General features: G+C 35.2%; 1 protein-coding gene across 1 annotated transcript in view; it reads right to left on the bottom strand.

Annotated features, from left to right (window-relative positions):
* LOC130548638 (E3 ubiquitin-protein ligase RNF123) overlaps positions 1 to 21,312 on the bottom strand; it is a 153,160-nt gene that overhangs the window by 8,434 nt on the left and 123,414 nt on the right. Inside the window, exon 37 of the mRNA XM_057325536.1 lies at positions 18,104 to 18,198. Within this exon, the coding sequence (XP_057181519.1) occupies positions 18,104 to 18,198 (95 nt within the window). The remainder of the gene's footprint in view (positions 1 to 18,103; positions 18,199 to 21,312) is intronic.

The raw sequence follows: 21,312 nt of genomic DNA, 5'->3' as shown, positions 1-21,312 counted from the left end.
GTAGGGGAAAACAATAGAAGCACTTTTTTATGCAACAAAAGAACAACAATGCATAGGTGCAGTAAAACCGGTCTCAGTTAGCCTACCACAGTATACGAAGCTATGACATTTTTGGGGGGGATAGGAAACTAGAAAAGAAGTAGAAGACTGTACTAATGCATCAGATGTTGACGGAAGAGATGTGTTTTTAGCCGATTCTTAAAGACAACTACAGAATCCGCTGATCTTGTGGCAAGAGGGAGATCCTTCCAGAGTCGTGGAACACATCCGGAGAAAGTGCGCGAGAGTGATTTTTTCCCTTTGTGGGACGGCACCACAAGACGTTGTTGTGATTTATAGTTGTGCATTTGGCATTTATGTATCGGCTTTTATCCAGAGATTCAATCTATACACTTTTGTGTATGTAACAACTTTAACAAATCTTGCCATTAGTAAAGAAATACTGTTAAAAGGTGTTGACGGCACTAAGTAAGCCGAAATTGCCAAATAATTAATAAATAAATAAACAAAGATAATGGAAATAATAAATAAATGTAAAATAAATCATTAATAAAAAGGAAATCACCTACTTATAATGAATAAAAAAATATAGATGATGGTAATAATAAATAAATAAACGCAATAACCACTAATAATAATAATAATAAATAAAAAGATAATAGTAATATTATGGTATATATAAATAATTAACAGATGTATGGCGCAGACACATGAGACTTGTGCAGACAGACCTAAAGAAAATGAAGGCCAGCAGGATTCCTTTCCCCTTAGTAGTGTAACTGTCCGCCCCTGCCAAACTGATTAAAAACACACAGTGTGACGGAAAGCAAAGCTTCAGCAAGTTTAAAAGGTCTTTGCACTCGCAAAGTGATTTCTGAGAGCAAGCCATTGATCGACCTCAGTTACGCAGTTAAGCAGGGCTAAAGAGTCCTTCATCAGTTTTCTGTCCGCTCGCGTGACGTGACCGGGGAACCTCGTATTAGCATCTGCCCCCCCCCCCCCGATGCCCTTCCATTCTCAAAACTGAACTTTCTGCCACAGGGAACGATTGGGTTTCGGTTTACTCTCTGAGGTGAGATGAAGGAAATCTAAGCTAATTCCAAAATCTCATTCACTCTCTTCTAAGTCCTTCTATTAACTTCAGATCCTGTGTCGGGGTAATGGGGGAAGACATCCACTATCTCGAGGTAATTTCCACGAGCGGCCCGTGACCTTGACTACTCTGGATCACTTTGATTTACAATGGAACAGTAGGTCCCTCACACGTTTTATTTCATTATTCAGCTAAATTCCAATTCTAGTCCGTCAGCACAAACTAATAGAGAAATCGGTCATGTCGAGCCTGTGATTGTGCCGGGAAGGAGTGTGTTTGTTTGTTGCTCTGTGTCTGAGGTTAGTCAACAAAAAGCAGACACTTATTGTCAAACCAACTCCATAATGTATACAATTGAAGTTTTTTAGGTAAGGCTGATGGAAGAAGTGCAAGTGCCAATCCAGTCCAGCAACAAAACATCAGGTCTGATACAACCCTGAAGGGTAACAGACTGCCAGTGCAGGTAAACACTTCATCTATCACAGAAGACGCTGTTCTGAAGGCTTGTCGACCGCAGACAAATATTTACTCAAGGTAGCTGAGGTAGACTAAACACAAATGCAGTGTGTCGATAAATCTTGCCTTATAAAGTTGACAAACATATTTCTATTTCTGTTCAATTTAGTGTATTCAAACAAAAACATTATTTCTAAGCAACACATCAAAATAAAAAAGTTATGTCATCTATTATTATTCTGTATGTGAAACACAAAATAAGATATTTTGAAGAATGTCTCAGTGGTTTTGTGTTTATACAACGGACGTCAATGGGGTTCAGTGTTGTTTGGTTATCAACATTCTTCAAAATATCTTCTTTTGTGTTCTGCAGAAGAAAGAAAGCCATACAGGCTTGAAATAACATGAAAAAAAGTTCATTTTTTATTGATCAATGCTAACTTATTATATTATGACTTCTTGCTTCGAACACTGCAGACGTGGAGAGCCTGTGGATCTTTTCATGTTTTTTGTAATTCTGCTCTGTAACATACTGTGTTCAAGATTTCTAATCATTCTTGTTAGAAATGTGACGTTCAGATGTGTCTCAATGTGAATAGTGCCCACAGAGCTCTACTGCTAAATGAAATGTAGAGTTGTGAGCCACAGAAGCAGAAATCGACTGAGCTGATGGCTCCATCCATCCAGAGCCACAGGTCATATATTCCTGTACGGTCAGAGCAAATGTGCTGAAGAGGCACAAAACGCTGTACAGTACCACCCAGACCTCTCTGAATAACTGACTCAAGACCTTATAGATCTTACTGTAATCACAGGGGGAAACACACAATCTATTGTGTGTACTCCATTCTCAGAAATTGGCTCAAGGTAAATAGATCTAAATAAAAACACAGGATTGTAAAATTGGCAATTTTCATAATCTGTTTGTTTTCCCATTATGCAAAATGCAAATTGTTGAATAAAAATTCTGTGAACCAATCCTAAAACTGCTTCGTCTTCATTAAAATACATCTTAAAATTCACCACTTCCATTTGCTATGCTCACTAAACAAATTAGTTTTCCATCACATTAGGATGTGGAAAAAACATGCTGTGCTGTTTCGATTGAACTAATCGTAGATGCGGAAACACGACTGCATCAGCAATATTTACATCTGAGCGTTGTGCCGGCCGCTGCAGCATTTTCAGGCCACCCCTAACCGTCTGACCGCAGGGGTCCCTCTGTGGGATACTGTGGGTTTGAGTGTTCCCTGAGAGTGCTGACAACTGACCTTTTCTTTGATGGGTCACCATTGACATGTGCTGGGGTGATATTTCAGAAATGGCTGAAAAGTGGCTGGGGTTAGTTGTGCTTTAAGGGGGGCCATTACATAAAATGTGTAATGTTGAAAGTCCTGCACTGCAAAAATAACAATATCATTTTATGGAATTGCACTGCATTATTTAACAGAATTTTCACGTATTTTTGAAATGCGGAAAAATTATTACAGAAATGGACTGCAAATTTACATGGCAGGTGTAAAATAACATGTCAATTTTATGTTACTTTACTTTTTTTTATAAAAAAAAATACCACATACTGTAGCTGTGGTTTTTGGCGACCACAGCTATAGTACTGGGATATTATTGTTTTTTACAGTGTGCGTATAAATTGTATATATTGACCAATAAAGAATTAACAAGAAATGATCCTGCAATCAGAGTTAAGATAACTTTTGTCATAGTTTAATTAACATCTTAAATGAGCTTTGTATATTTTGGTTTAATTATTAGCAATTTTGTTATGTGCTTTTGGCATTCCATTATTTATTTGTTCATTTATTGCATCATATATAGATTTACTTATTTTTATTTCAGTTTCAGTTTAGTTTTTATGTAATTTTATGTCAGTTAATCATTTTATTACCTCAACATATTGCGATTTATTACTAAGGCAACATTTGTCATTTTCATATAGTTTAAGCATTTAAAAAAAAATGAAGCCCTAGGTTTTATTCAATAAACAGACATTTTTTAAACAAGTATAATAATCCTGCCTGCGATTCATGCAATATAGTCCAGAGTTATTATAGTTTTGTTTTATTTCCTTTTTATTAATATTTTGAATTAGCTTTTATTTTAAGATTTTTAGTTGTTAATATTAGCAACTTTTTATATGCTTTTATTCTTTTTATTATTTATTTCTTTATAATGTTAATAAATTTTTTATTTAGTTTAGTTTTTGTTCATTATTATAATTTTAGTGCTTTAAACCTATTTCAGTTTATTTCTGAGGCAACTATGGCAACATTTCAATTTTTCGTTTAGTTTATTTTCTCCCAATAATTTTTAGGCCAATATTTTATTTGATTTCAATAAACAGTAACACTTTCATAGTTTTAATTTTAGTAAACTAAAATAACCTAAAACAAGGCCTAAAGAGCTGTTTTTCATGAATATGAGCACGAATGCAAATGTGATTTTATATGAACATTAACAAGCAGTTAATATTGGGTAACATCATTTTTTTAAGTGTTTGCTTTATTTGGGTGTTAAAAATAGTCACAAGCAAATACATATCAGCTCTTTAGTATTTGTACTTGTTTGCTCAAAGAAACCAAAGGAAAATTCTCAATAAAATTCACTTGCAATTACATTTTATTTTTCTATTATGCCTTTTTAGGGTTAGGATGTGTACCTTTCAGATGAATTTGAAAATGCTGGTCTGGTCTTGGTCTTGGTTTAGGTGGTCTTGATTACAACACTAGTTATGGCTTCCCAATAGTGTGACAAATGACATTCAAATCGAAGCGACATTGGAGTTTGTCAATGCAGGCAAGAACATAAACAAACATTTTATTCTATCATTTAAACAACCTTGCAAAACAAATAGACTAATATAAAATTATTAGGTGATACACAACGCTGAAACCTCAGATTTGGCTGTACAGATTGAGTGAATCTGAATGTACACCACACACAGCTCTGAGACAAGCAGACAATTCACGGAATTTATAGGCTTTTATACAGATGTTTTATATCACTGTCACACCATATATCACAAAGATCCCATCTTTAAGATTTAATGCTCAAATGATAGCACATTTCCTGACAAAAAGTGCTGAATTATTCATATCCAAACAGATTGTTATTTGTGCCATTCAAAACAGCGGTGAGCTCCAGAAACAGGTTTAACCGAGATGCTGTTCTAGTTATTGCACAAGACCAAAACAAAACCATCTTTTTTGGGTTAGACATGCCGCTGTGTTTCAGTCGACAGACCCTTAAAAATAGATCGAACAGTCAGTGTCAACACAGATATTCTCTTGGATCCTTTGATAGACGCACAGAAAAGCGTTGTAAAACGAGCAGTATTAGAGATTTCTAAAGCTGGGAAAATATAAGATGTGGCACATTTCCAAAAGTAATAATGAATCGTTTTGTAAGTATATTTTCTTGTCAGATAATTAACAGAATTAAGTTGATTCTCTCACCATTATTAAATAGTTTTGCCTTTCTAAGTTTTATGCTTACAACAAAAAAATAAATGACTAAAAAAGGTCAATACAACAGTAACAAAGGTCAAAAATGTTGTACAGCTATAGTGCACTTAGTTAATTCATGCTAGCTTTAACTAATGTAAAAAAACACAACCTTGCTGTAAAATTACTGCATAAATTATATCTTGTTTTAGGATGTTTAAATATTTTTATTGGAAAACCAGACCGAATTTGTTGGTGCATCTTTATGAAAATAAGTTGAACTTTTTCTGAGTTATGTAAATCACAACATGCTTTAAGACTAGGGGGCTTGTATGGTGGGGAGGCAGCACTTTTGTAGTGGGAGTGAAAATTGTAGCTCTGGTGAAAGCTAAAGCGCTCTGGTAATTGCACTGAACTTTTCTGAGAATCAGATGAAGGCGCCGTCAAAATGCTGAAACTCCATCCTGAGTAATCAGACCTCTGGTTTTCCTGAAGTGAAAATCCCTATGTTTTTCTAGCACGAAGATCAGAGCTCAAAGTGTGGTATTCATGCTGGAATGGATTATACTGACTGTGAACTGCATCTGAAGGAGATTTGTCAAATATGTGTCAGGGTGGAGTTCCCACTGCAGCAACAATTTCAGAAAATTATAATATTCCTCTCAAACACTGGTGTGTCATTAGCAGTAATGGGGAAGATATTTAAAACTCCAGCTTTACGAACTGCTCAAAATCAAGAGTCAAGCTACTGCAACAAACTCACAGCACCTCGCTATAGACCACTTCACGAGATGTAAACACTGGTCCAGAAGCACTTTTATTTTCTCAAATTTAATTGAAATGAATTTTTTAAATCTTACATGTGACCCTAGCCGTGAAATCAAGGCTAAAGTATCAAAATCTAATTATGAGATAACCAGGATCAAGGTTTGATTTCAATCATTAAAGTGATAGTTCACCCAAAAATGAAAATTCTGTCATCATTTACTCACCCTCTTGTCATTTCGAACCTGTATGACTTTCTTTCTTCCGCAGAACACAGAAGAAGATATTTTGAAGAATGTCGATAACCAAACAGCGGTGGCACCCATTGACCTCTATTGTATGGACACAAAACCAATGCAAGTGAATGGCTGCCATTGCTGTTCGGTGAACAACATTTTTCAAAATATCTTATTTTGTGTTCTGCGGAAGAAAGAAAGTCATACGGGTTTAAAATGACAAGAGGGTGAATAAATGATGACCGAATTTTCATTTTTGGGTGAACTATCACTTTAATTTCACTTTGATTTCAATCTTGTGACATGGCGTTGCTCAGTCAATATTAAAGCTATCAAGGAAATTTTCCACAGAATGTTCTTTACATTATGTAGAATGAAATGTATGTAGAAAATAGCAAATCTATGACTGAAATATGCCTTTATCTGGGTTTTCACAAGCAGGGCAACATATAATTAAATCTTTAATCAATTATTTAACATTTTGATTTGGTAATAAATATTCTGTTGGTTATATTTCGTTCAAATGATTGTGTAATGTTAAAAAATCTGAAACAAGTTCTTCTGGACCAGCATTTTTTATGTGTTCTGAAGGGGTCTATACTAACGCTATTTAAGGGGGAAAATAAATAAATTAATATAACTATATATATATATATATTATAAATTATATTATGATTCTTTTAAATTATATAATTTACAGCATTTTATTATATAGATAATGAATAGTAACATTTAAGTAAATAAAAAAGGAACAAAAAGGCTTTGCAAGGACTGATTTAGTGAATCATGTATAGTCTAAAAAAACAGATTCATCAAATAAAATAAAATAAAATACTTTTCAGACTATTTTGAGTATGATACCAAAACCTTTTGCAGATTATTCCTAACAACTGATTGCAACAGTATGTTGTTTTGTAACCTGACAGTATGTCTTCACAATGACTGAAATCTAGGACACAGCTCAGCGAAAGTCTGAACTTCAAAGGCAACCATAGCAACACCAGAACACATACAGTATAGTATACTGAGTTTAAACTTGTAAAATGTTTCCTCTTGTTGCATAGAATATAAAAATGTGGCTTTAGATTCACTAAGTCAAATAAATTCATTGCAAAAATGTCTTCGAGCAATTTGACATATAATGACAAATTCAGATGCTTAAAGAAATAGTTCAATAGTTCAACAAGTATAGCTTTTCTTTTAAGGAATAATGTGAATTTTAGTCGTCTTCACACCCTTGTTTTACTTAACTTTGCTAACTTGTACTAGAAAATATCGAAAAACAAACCACAGCAAGAGTTTCACTCTGGTAGGCATCAATCCTCACCAGAGGAGCTCACTCAATACACCTTCAAGCCATGTCAAATGAATAAATACTCCCATTTCTGTCAAATCCAAACATGTGTAAGGCCAAATATAGCTACAACGAGGCGTCATAGTTTGAAACTTTGAACAAAAAGAATTAATAAGCAAAACAAATGGAGAGGACCGTTAAGGTTGAGAGGTCTGCTTACATATCCAACAGCTATACTCAAAGGAGGAAAAATGACTGCCACTTCACAGATGCCCAATCTCTGGTAAAAACACACACACACACCGATCCCATCGATGGTGAACAAAAGCCAGACTGCACGCTTTGTTACCCTGGACGTCAGAGCCAAGGGCAGAGAAGAGTAAACAAATGTCAGCCGGTGTGGAAACAAACACACAAGCTCAAGCTCAATGAGCAAATGATGCGTTTTGCAAAAATGTGCTGGAAATGCACTCCAGTGGTACACAAGCTTCACTTCACACGCCGTTGAGTTTTAAAATATGTAAAAACGCAATTCATAATGCTATACAATTCATAATGAGATTCACAGTGCATTCTCAGTTTAACCACAGGGGGCGCTATTCCAGACAATACAATGAACTACAATTTTTGTCCTCAAAACTTTTTTTGTGCATGATTAGTCCGTGCATTCTTTCATCATCTTTCATAAAAAGCATAATGTAATTTGTATTTTATAAACATGCAATGTAATCTGTGCCTTTGGATTTTCATCCACAACATTGCTGCTCTATTCTGTGGCAACAGTCATTTGTCACTATCCAATTAAATAGTGCTGAAAAACATAAATAATGCCTGAAATAATTTTCTTTCATAAGATAGATTTAGTGTTAATAATTTAAAATGTATTTTAATGCTGCTTAGAGACATACTGTCAACTAAACGGCAGAGCTGCAACATTAAATTATTGTTTCATCTCTTCCACTACAATAAACTTACTAGGCGAGTTCAAGAGTTTAATCTTTGCTTATTACAACCAAACAACGCAATATATCAGTCTGATTCCATGCGGATATACAGCAAGGTCACAAGAACTGAATATCTATGCAGAAATGATTGTCTCAATTACCCTGAGCCTGATCTGTAGTGCAGACCCATAATCTTTTCATCAAGGGTTGGATGTACATAAGCATGCAGAATTATAGCAGCAATAAACAGCAAACGCAAATAAAAGATGACACCATATACAAACAACAATAACAATATGTATTAGCTAGATCACTAAAGGCCCAGAGGCGAGCAGCGGCAATAATATTTCTGTTTGATTGCACTTCTACATTTAGTCATTTAGCATTATGCATTATGACATGCAAACAAATAACAGATCTCTACAAAAAGAGCGGCCCGCTCGCCCTTTCAAGACATTTTATGGCCAGTGCTCAATTACATTCGTTAATCATGTACATATTTTTATGTCACGCAAACGTAAACAAATCTGTTGACGGAATTCCGCTTATTCAAAATTTGCAACCCAGTATCACGCCAAATCGTGTAAAAAACACGCCTTTTCTAGCCGTGAATATGACACCAAACATGAAGGTGGAGTAACATTACCAGCAGGGGGCGATTTTCTTACGTTAATTTAATCAGACATGGTATTTTGTGTACGTTTATTACTTTGTGCGCACACTTAAGACATTTTAGCACACAACCCGACCCCAACTGTTTGTATATTATATCATATAAAACACAACACATAACAGGCAGATATGGCTACAGATGCTATTTATTCAAAAAGGGCAATTATTCCAAGCTTTCCGAGCCCGAAGAACAGACCCAAAAGCGATCCCCTTCTCCGCCCGCCATAAAACTCAGAACCTGTTGTGTACAATACAATTTCAGAAACTATCAAATGGCATTGGCTGTCCTGCTCCGACTGCATCACACGCTAAACTTGAGTGTATATGTGTGGTTTATTTCTAAAAGCATCTTGTTATTTCTTATCCTGGAACAGATGTACTTGATCTCAACCTTCCCAAAAGAGATGCAGAATTGCTGCCGTAATTATTGACAGTTTTTCTGTCATTACACTCTGGATGATATTCAACAGGATTGCGGCAAATAACACAAGCAATCACAGGGTAGTTTGAGATCCAGGTAAAGCAACAATTTCTTCACATTTTGTAACCAGAGCTTTACAGGTATTCAAGCAAGTTACAGATTAGTGTACTTTTGTACAGCAAGACTTAACTAAACATGCTTAAGTGTTACTTCGGGGAAATCAAGCTACAAATGGCTTGCTTGTAGTTGTTTAATTTGAAGTTGGGATATGGGAAAGTGTGTCATCATAATTAAAATGACATTCGATTTAAGAAAATTAAGAATATTTCAAAACAACTAATGACACTTGAAATGCCTAAACATGGCATTCATTTGTCAAGCTGGTTATAAGGAAATGAAGCTCAACCTGAAGTCATCATTACTCTCAATCCTAGACGTCAGATCGCATTTGCTCCTGATGAGAAACACTTATAAATTGGCATTTAATTGTTATTTCGAACCTCAGGATTTAAACTGAAGCTGACAATGTAATTTCTGAATCATATGCTGGCAGTTGTCGTTATTTTCACATACAAATCACAGATCTGTGATGAACTCTGAAAGAAAGCTCATTTTGTCGAAGATACACAGTCCTGAAGTATTTTACTCTCAAGTACATTTAAACATATCTGTACTTACTGTGTTTTTACTTTGGATTTATTTTTACTTTAGTACCTACGGCATTATGCACACGACTATAAAGCAAATATCATACTTTTTACTTTACTTCAAAAATGTAAATGTTAATACCTTTTGATTTTTTTACCTGTAATACTTGGGCACTTGTTCTTTCGCTGGCACTTTACTTGAAGGGGTGTTCATAAGACTGACATGACACCTTCATAATCATGACATGACACATGTCATGAATATGAAGGAGATTTTATGCATGTTTTGACAACTGTCATTAAGTGTCATTTGCTGATTTATGTCATTTTTAATGCAAAGATGACATTTTTTGAGTTGTCTTTGTTATGACATTATTACCAATGTCAAAGATATTTTATGAGCACCTAACTCCTATCCCACCCCTTACCCGAAACCTAACCACTTGTCAACCATTAAACACAACACACAAGTAAAATTACAGTCACATGTATTTATTCCATAAAATGAACAAAACAGTATAAACGTATTAAACAAGTCGCTTTGCAAACCTTCTGAACTGAAGCCATGCGCTAACTTTGTTCGAGGAACTCCGGAAACGGACATCAACGCATCTTTTTTTACTATTATTACTTTACGGACATCAACACATCTGTAAACAAGCCGGAACATTAGAATGACGTAATCGGTAACGAGAGCCAATAGCATTTTACACTCAATGCTGACGCAATGACGTTGTCTGCCATGAGACAGACGAAAGCCAATGATATTTCACTATTAAGGCTGACGTAACTTGGCGCCAGATTTGAAAATCTGGAAACACAGCAGAAACCGGAAAACAGCAGATGGTGATGGCTTTCGCGTCTGTTCCTCATATAAATCAATCATTTCATCTCGGTACACTTGGAATATTTGTATGTTTTAAACATTTTAACTGTTTTGTATCTGTATCATGCGTTTTCTGTTATTTAATAAATAAATGTGTTGTGTTACTTGCTCAAAAGGCCTGAATATCTGTGTATGTGTAATGTAAATGCAGTTATCTCGACATTTTGAAATGAAAATAAAACCACAACACCTGCTATTATAGCAAAATAATACCCCAAAATGTACATTTTTAATGACGGTAGGCGATAGTCTTGTTTGTCAATGGTTGTCGTATTTGATGAAGGGACAAACGACATACATATGTCATATGGGTTGGAGGATGTTGCATTAAAATGTCATTAAGTGTTAATACTCTGTCAGATAGTTTTATAACAGTGTCATGAATACTTTTCTTGCCCTCAACTACAGTGGTACGAATTAACATATTTATGACAGATTTATGACATTTTATGTTGTCTTGGTAATGTCAAGTTGTCATGACAAAGACACTGACTGGTTATGATGTATTGTTTTATGTCAAGTTGTCATAACAAAGACAACTCAAACAATGTCATCTTTGCAATAAAAATGACATAAATCAGCGAATGACACTTAATTATGAGGAGCCGTTTAGGCCTTAATTATTGAAATGACTCTTACAAACACTAGTGAAATAAAAACATCGATCGAACTTAGTGAAATTCATTCATATGTATTACTGAAATACCTCTTACAAACACTAGTGAAATAAAAACATCGATCGAACTTAGTGAAATTCATTCATATGTATTAATGAAATAGATCTTACGAACACTAGCGAAAATCATTCACATGTATTACTGAAAACAGTCTTTTACAAACACCAGTGAAAATCATTCACTTGTATTAGCCTACTAAATAACGTTTTACAAACACTAGTGAAATTCATTCATATGCATGCTAAACAGCCTCTTATAAACACAAGTGCACTACTGCGGCAGCATATTTCAGGTATAGTTGATGAAAGATTTCAGTGTAGTTGATGAGAGCTTATTTCACTTGAAAAGGAAGCTGCACCCGCACTTCTGTTTAGTTTGAGATTGTGAGTTTAAACAACCACATTGTGCTCTAACGAACTCTTCAAACTGCATTTTGCGACACAACAACAGATGTATTATTACAAAGGTTTGCCTGGGCTCAAATCAAACTAAAAACGGAAGTGCGGGTGCAGCTTCCTTTTCAAGTGAAATAAGCTCTCATCAACTACACTGAAATCTTTCATCAACTATACCTGAAATATGCTGCCGCAGTAGTGCACTTGTGTTTAAAAGAGGCTGTTCAGCATGCATATGAATGAATTTCACTAGTGTTTGTAAAAGGTTATTTAGTAATACACGTGAATGAATTTCACTGATGTTTGTAAAAGACTTTTCATGTGAATGATTTTCGCTAGTGTTTGTAAAAGATTGCAGTTATATACATATGAATGAATTCAGTAGTGTTTGTAAGATGTATTTCATTAATACATATGAATGAATTTCACTAAGGTCGATTGATGCTTTATTTCACTAGTGTTTGTAAGAGGTATTTCAGTAATACATATTAATGAATTTCTCTAAGTTCGATCAATGTTTTTATTTCACTAGTGTTTGTAAGATGTATTTCAGTAATACGTATGAATGAATTTCACTAAGTTCGATCAATGTTTTTATTTCACTAGTGTTTGTAAGAGTCATTTCAATAATTAAGGCCTAAACGGCTCCTCATACTTAATGACAGTTGTCATAAACATGCATAAAATCTCCTTCATATTCATGACATGTGTCATGTCATGATTATGAAGGTGTCATGTCAGTCTTATGAACACCCCTTCAAGTAAAGTNATTTCACTAGTGTTTGTAAGATGTATTTCAGTAATACGTATGAATGAATTTCACTAAGTTCGATCAATGTTTTTATTTCACTAGTGTTTGTAAGAGTCATTTCAATAATTAAGGCCTAAACGGCTCCTCATACTTAATGACAGTTGTCATAAACATGCATAAAATCTCCTTCATATTCATGACATGTGTCATGTCATGATTATGAAGGTGTCATGTCAGTCTTATGAACACCCCTTCAAGTAAAGTGTTACCGTTCTTTCTTACTTTTACTGATGTATTTTGCTCAAAATTATACTTGAATAAAAGTAAGAAAGTACTAGATTTTTTATGTACTTAAAGTATTGGGAATTTTAAGTGTAAAAGATGTGTTTATGAAAATGTATTTATGAAATGGAGTAAAACATGATATATACATGCTTTATAAAGTAGTCTAAAAGTAAAAACACTGTAATAAAGTACAGAACAGTATAAAATGTACTAGGGTAAAAGCAGACTAAAAATACTTAAGTATTACTGTCTATCACTAAAATTATTTTTCACATTTCCGTCACAATTTATTTACAAATAAAGGACGTTTTCTGTTGTTAAACTTTTAACCCTGCTTTACTACTCACCCTTGGGCCACTACATAAAATATATATATTTTTTAATGTATTTTTATTTGCCAAAAATACTTGTGCACAACATTTTTTCATTATATAAATGATCTTTTTTTATTGTGATGTAACTTTTTGACAGCCGTATTCATGCACACACACACATTTCCAACTCGGTATTACGCCAAAACATGTAATAGACACCCTTTGCCTCCTCTAGGCGTGAAAATGACACGCTCAGTTCTTTGCATTTGTAAAACTGAAACAATTTTATAAATGCGTAGTATTTGTACTTGTATATAAAATAGTAGATATTTTAGAGCACTCTAAACCCACTCCTGCCCTAAACCTACCCACTTTCCGTCATGCAACAAGCAAATAGAAGTCAGCCACATTTATTAAAACAAACACCAAAAACGACATAAAAACATTATGAACAGGTCGCATTGCATCGAGTCTTCTAAAGTCGTCTAAATGGAATTCTGCTTTCACCTCTTTGCTGATTAGACATTTTTAGTCGTGGCAGCTTTTAAGATGGTCTTTATTTTTGTTCATCTTTTGCAAGTGCCACTTGCAACTTGCACACATTTAACAAGGGGAAAGTTAGGTTCCAACTGTTTACCTGCCATTCTCCCGCTGTGTCTGCAAAGCGTATGTGACCGTGCTGATGACGTATGGTGTGTGCGTGAACAGGGTGTGCAGTGGGATGCAAAATACGTTGACTGAAAATGTACACATGACGCGCCGAGGGCAATGATTGGGCAAACGTTTTTTTGGACCTATGCCTTTCACAGACAATATACAGTATAATTATAAAAATACCAATGTATCACTTTACTTATTGATTGCTATCAGGATGTTAAGAGACTTCCAACCAGCATGACACAAAAAGTTTCTGGACAGGTTTGCCTACTCAGCCTTTAAGCATGTTGTTGGATAGTTTTACAGAAAAACTTTCCAAAGTCTTTCTATACAAACGTACACTAATCTGTAACTTGCTTGAATACCTGTAAAGCTCTGGTTACAAAATGTGAAGAAATTGTTGCTTTACCTGGATCTCAAACTACCCTGTGATTGCTTGTGTTATTTGCCGCAATCCTGTTGAATATCATCCAGAGTGTAATGACAGAAAAACTGTCAATAATTACGGCAGCAATTCTGCGTCTCTTTTGTGAAGGTTGAGATTAAGTACATCTGTTCCAGGATAAGAAATAACAAGACGCTTTTAGAAATAAACCACGAAATCAACACGCAACTCTCTGAGGTAAAAACGTGAAAATTTGCACCTTCTAGTGCAAATTAAATGTGAATGCTGCAATGTTCAATGTTGCCTTATTGAGCTTCCATATTTTTCAATATGGCTATATTAGTATGGAGGTGGTTGACAATGGACAATTACGAAATTTGAAAAAAACGTTATATTATCGTATACTTTATTTTTGTATAGAGAAACGTGTTTTTTCACCAATTTATGTAAGCTTTTGTCTTTACAACGTGATTTTAACTGGGTCTGTGGTATGATAAATGCAATTTTAAAGTATCCAATGTAGTTTCTCATTAAATTAGGTCATAAAAAACATAACAATGCATAACAATCACAATACAGTTGGAAAATGCTTTTTAAAATGCAATCTCTCTTTTATATGGGAAGCTTAAAGGTACAATATGTAAGATTTTTGCCTTAAAATATCCCAAAACCCCTAGCACAGAGTTATATATTTTTGTTTACTTACCTACTTACATTATCCCGTAAAAGTTGGAATCCAGAGACATTTTCCAGGTTAAGGCCCTTCTTATCACAATTATAAAATGGTATGTCTTCCACGAGCGTGTTTTTTTAGTCCCATCGGATTGAATTCCATCATGCCACGCTCCTTCACAGGCATCAAGTTACGCCTGTATTATATTTTAAAAAATGCGACCTCTAGTGGCTGATCCCACGGACTGTACCTTTAAATATTCACACAAAAAAGACTTCTATTCAAATGTATTTCTGCTCATGTTGTTTTCATATTTTATACGGTTTCTGTTTTTGTAACTAACAGTTTATGATGAAAGGTCAAGCCACAGAACAACATCCACACTTATATATTTAAAATCAACCAAATCTGCTATCCAGCCAAGGGATGAAAATACAACAGGAAAAACTACAAGGGCTCTATGATCAACTGCCCATGATCACACCAACACATCCCGTCTCAACACGGCAATCACCGCTTATACGTTATTGTAGAAAGCAAATACGTTTATATTAGTGCTGTCAATCGATTAAAAAAATTAATCGGATTAATCACACATTTTTTCTGTGATTAATCACGATTAATCGCACACAACAATTATATTTTAAAATATACTTTTACATATTAATAATTTCACATTTAATCATCAAATTGATGTAGAAACAACATATTTCTTTAACAGCATCATTTTATGAAAGCTAACATTTTGATATTAGTATTGTAACTGATGTCTCTATTAAATTGATTATTTTAACATTAATTATAGCCATTCAACAGTATAATTGAGAGCTCATGTAGGAAATTGAAGGACACTTTACAGTCTTTAATGCTAAATTATAAATTAAATGCAGAAGAATTCTCATTAAAGCTATAAAATCACATTGATTTCTTCTTTTATTTTGTTCTTTGATTAACATTAGTGACAGGAGTCACAGCAGCACGTTTAAGAACGTGGCCCCTTTAAGAGCTGTCTCAGTACGCAGATCTGACCGTCACCGCACTCCCATTTTCACAACTCTTTGCATTCATTAAGATTTTATTTTACACTTTGAAGTCTGTGCTTAAGAAAACGCTAGACAAAACGGGCTTTCTGACATAATCTTGTGTGGTTTTATCCATTCAAGCACGAAAGAGAACTTAACACGGATGCGCTGTCTGACAGAGATTCACCGACGCAGCCGTTACTGTAAACACCAGACTGGACCTCACGCTGCGTTTTGCCGCGTCCCACAGTTTAGAAGCGGTCTATCTCCATTGAACGCGTCAAAGCAACTGTTTCAAATCGCGCTTAAGTGGTTTAAAAGCCTGTACACGAATAAGAGCGTGATTACATAATGTAACGCTAGACAAAGGATGTCAAAACAAACGGATGCTGCGTTAATTGCGATAAATATTTTCTCACGCGTTAATTTGAAAAAATTAATCGCATGCGTTAACGCGTTAACGTTGACAGCCCTAGTTTATATCAAATGCTGTTGCGACACCAGATTTCACAACTCGATATAAAATGGGCAAATCATCTGTTTCAAGTGGAATTCCCGGTTCTCTGCTGATGGTTGGTGTTGGGTTGAGGGGAGATGGGAATGGCCGATCATGTTTCTCTCTGCAGAAGAGAAAAGCTCTCGTGGGAGGAGCTCACTTTCTGCTGTCTAATGCTGCGGTGGACTCTCAGCTATCCCTGAGAACCGGCTGTGGACAGACCTGAATGGGGCGGCCATTACATTAACTGTGGACCACAGAAACATATGGGAACATTGTGATTCCACTTCAGAAAATCGCTAATAGGCTTGTACTGCCACCCACACTAATGCTTTCTGAAAGCTACGGCGTGCTGCATCGCTTAAGGTGCCTGCAGTACTCTCAAGTAGCAATTTACTTTAAGATGCGATGGTGTTGACTGAATTATATATAGAAAAATAAAACTTCAACTGAGATTGGATGTACTTTCAAAAGTGAAGGGTGTATTATATATTATATCAGGTGCCACTAGTGTCACCAAATGGAATTGACACAATAGTGTTTTTTTTGTAGAGCTTTATGGTTGTGTAACATTACAATATTCAGGTACATTGGGCCTTGTCCAGGAAACAGAAACAAAAAAAATACATTTATGAATAAAAATATAAAAATGTACAAATCTAACATTCTAAAAATGACTTTGTTTAGGCAATTCTGAATGATGCCCATTGAACAGATTTGATCAGTGTCGACACTGAAGTCTTATAAAATCACATATGTAGTGTCTTCTTTGTTTAATCTGATATCATAATGTAAACTAGTGTTACTTCTGTTGAACACAAAAAAAGATATGAGAAATGTCTTAGTGGTTTTGTATCCATACAATGGAACTCAAAGAGGTTCAATGTTATTTGGTTACACTGTAAAAAAGGCGTAAAAAACATTAATTTTCCAGCAGCTGGGGCGCCAGTTAAATACCGTAAAATATTTGTGTCACCTAAAATTATGTGTTTTCATGTTTTTCTTTTTTTTCTTTTTTATTGTTTTTTATTGTATTTCAAAAATACTGTAAATAAAATCATGTAAAAAATGTTTTTTTTTTCCTGCAGCTGGTGTGCCAGTTAAATAGTGTAAAATAAAAGTTGTCAAATTAGGGGTTTTCATGTTTTTATTTAACGTAAAATAACAGTTTTGTGGTATAAAATTGCATTTTTTTTTACTTTTTTTCTTGTAAATTTACAGACTTTTTTTCTGTAGAAAAAACTAAAAATTCTGAATAATTACTTTTTACACATTTCTGAAAAAACCTTCTTTTGTGTTCTGCAGAAAAAAAGAAAGTCATACAGGTAAAATGAGGGCGAGTAAATGATGAAAAAATGTTCATTTTTGGTAAACTATTCCTTTAACAAGCTTCCACTTGTTTGTACTGTCGCACGCACCTTGAATTCCTCTGTTTCAAATGCCTATTTCACAGTTCAAATGAATATATTGCAGACACGCACCGTATTGCTTTCTGTTATAGCACATGAGGGAACAATGGTGCAAGTAAGTGCTGGTAGTTGTTTTAGGGCCCTGTGTGGGTAGGTGTACTCACCGCTGTGCTGGCCGCCGCTTGCTTGGACTCCTCCATCAGGAAAGCCAGCATCTGTTCTACCTTCTGTTCCTCTTCTGCGCTGATGTAGTCTGTGTCTATTCAAACAAATGAACACACAAATAGGCATCAGAGTGGGGTACTGACAGATTGTGATTTTGAGGAACTCAAGTCCAGGCTTAACAAATTGATCTGTGCTCCCTGGTTGAAACTGATCTCTGATGTGAAGTCCTGACACAAGTGAAGAATTTACTGTTGCTGTCACATTACTGTTATAAAGTAAATGACAAATAAGTCTTGGGAACCTTTTCAAAGATGTATGGTTAGTCAAGATTAACCAAGAGCCAATGAACCAACTACAATCAACTACAAAACAATTAACCAACTAAAATAAACTAAAAACAGATTAATCAAATAAAATGTATATAAAATAACTGCATAGCAACTTATATAAACTTATATAGCAACATAAACAACAAAATAGCTCAAATTTTACTGAAATGAGCATGAACACTAAATAAATACGTAAAAATAACATTTAAATAATTCAAAATAAGCATAAAACCAAAATAAAACTGAAAACAAAACAATAACTCTGTTGTTAAAAAAACTATCTTGTTTACATGACTACTCATCGGTGCTTCATACAAACAAGATTCATTATAAAATAAAGTGAAATGATGCACTTTACTCAGCTACGCAAGTGCCAAAGAAAACCGTAGTTACAACTGCCACTCAAATTCTTCTTCAACAGCTTTGACAGGCACAACTAAAAAGATCAGGGGCGAAGAACAGACTTTAATAACTGCATTTACGTCACTATTTCAATCAGACATAAGGTTTAGCCCAGGCCCTGCGGGGTCTATTTGCTATTAAGGGACTGTGTGAAAGACCCCTCCCCAACACACTCCCAACCTCAATTACACAAATTCATCATGAATGCGCTGGGACTTCGGGATCAGCTTGATAATTTTAGTCTTCATCTGAGCACCAGAGGTCTGCTCGGCACATTTTTCCCCGCAGCTTCCACTTTCCCCACAGCGATTTCATGCTTGTCTAGTTTGCAAGTGCCAAATTTGGCCCTGACGTTGCCAATCATTGCTGTTCTAGCTAATTATTTGGACGGTTGAACAGCATTGACAGCCGACATCCTGATTATGAGAGAGAAAAAAGAGCGACCTCGCCATGGCCTCCCGAATGTTCTCAATGACACAGAGCCAATGTTAAACTGTGCTTTATCTGAAGCTTAGTCAATGATGGAGAGTCATTAACTAGCAATGGTACGTAGCCGACTACACTTTTCAGGTATCACGAGGTGCTCAGTTGACTGCTTTAGTATCAATATTAGTATTTTTCCCAAAAAGGTTCGTAGCTGTTTTTTGTCACATTTAAGTCCAGTTAAATTTACATATACGCAACTCAAAGTGAATTTATTTTTTTACAGTGCACGCTCTACCAGTAGAGCTACAGAAACAACTGCAATTCATACAGATTCATTTTAATTTGCTCAAACATTTCAATTACTCATGTTAATTCATTGTGCATTGACTAATGTTAACAGATGCAACTTTTAATTATCAAAATGTATGTAGTAAATTTAGTAAATGCAGAAATTAACAAGACAAATGTTAATAATTCATGTTAAAAATTAACATGTATTAACAAGATACATGTTGTAAGAGTATTGTCCATTGTTAATTAATGGCAGCTAATCCAAGAGTTCATTTGCAAAAACAGATAACTCCATTTTTTTATCTGTTTTTGCAAATAAACTCTTTAAATACAACATTACTGTAAAGTGTTACTTATTAAGATTTTAATAGTGCTCAATTCTCCATTGTGTCATTGCATGATTCTTCAGAAGTGCGTTTCAGTAGCTCAATTGATCATGCATGCATAGATCATTCCATTCGAAGAAGGAAAGTCATGGGTACAATCCCCATGGAACATACAGTACATACAGTATATAAACATATCACACTGAGAAAATGGATAGTTTAAATGTATTGCAGATTGCTTTGGATAAAAGCTTCAACCAAAGTAATAAATATATACAGAACGCCTCATTGATAATGCACATGATTTATCGAATGACGCAACATATGGGCACAAAATGATAAAAACTTGTTGGCAAGAATTTACACGTTGCCAGTAAATTCCCAGCAACCGTCCAACAACACCAGATTGCTGTAACTTCACTCTTCTGAGATGTGTAGTAGTTGTGTTTCTGTAGGGAATGCCTGACACTTGTTCAGGGCCTGGCGGTCTCAGGGGGCTCTTAAAACTGAATGTCACCAATCAACTCTTCAATGATTAGACAGAAAAAAAACATAAGCCACATCTGTTGCAGGAGCACAAGCAGATGGGGTGTGCATTACACCTGTGAGTTATAAAGCTGCAGTGATATTTACAAGGAATATGTATGAGGTGGATTCAAATGAGGCAAACTTTTGGCCTTTTTCAACAGGGAAACACTTTTTCAGATTTTAAAGTTCACAACATTAGCACACTATCAATCATCATTTGAAATCTCGGTATGTAAATGATAACAGAATTTTACATTTTTGCGTCAACGGTTTCTTAATAGTCCGGCCCACACAAGTAGCTCCACCACTGCTTTTTCCAGAAGACTCCCACATGCTGAAGATCTTCTGAAGAGGGCCGGTTATCTTTCCCACAGCATCTAGACATTAATTAGTCCTTCGAGTCGAGAAGATCCACATCAAAACCCAGAAGCCAGATCAATTCTGCGTCCCATTTAAATTGCCGGCTTTGCGACAGGAACATAGCCTAATGTCATTACATCTATTAGCATCTATGTGTAACCTCCTTCAGAAGCACTAGGATAATGAGACGGGCCTGACGCCACTTCGGGTTAAAGAAGCGGAGAGGGCCTGTGGTCAGTGGTTCCCCCAAGGGGGGGGGCCAGGGGGACCGTGGCCCCCCCAAAAAGTCACTGGCACCCCATTGGCCCCCCCAACCAGAATGAGATTTTTTAAATATATATTTTTTATATTAGAATAATAGTATTAATATTTATTAATTAAAATGTACATTATCGAAGCACTATGTGAAAAAAATAACTTGTATAATGTGTTATGTAGAATACGATCTCAACCCCTCCTCTCTCGTTTAACCTGCGAAACCGCGACTAATATGCGCACGGCAGCCGCAGTACCACGCACGTGACGTCATGTTTGCTCCTGTTCAGT

The sequence above is a fragment of the Triplophysa rosa genome, linkage group LG25 (genome assembly GCF_024868665.1).
Source record: "Triplophysa rosa linkage group LG25, Trosa_1v2, whole genome shotgun sequence".
Taxonomy (NCBI): Eukaryota; Metazoa; Chordata; class Actinopteri; order Cypriniformes; family Nemacheilidae; genus Triplophysa; species Triplophysa rosa.
The sequence above is the reverse complement of the archived record's forward strand: the minus strand, read 5'-3'. Positions and strand labels throughout refer to the sequence as shown.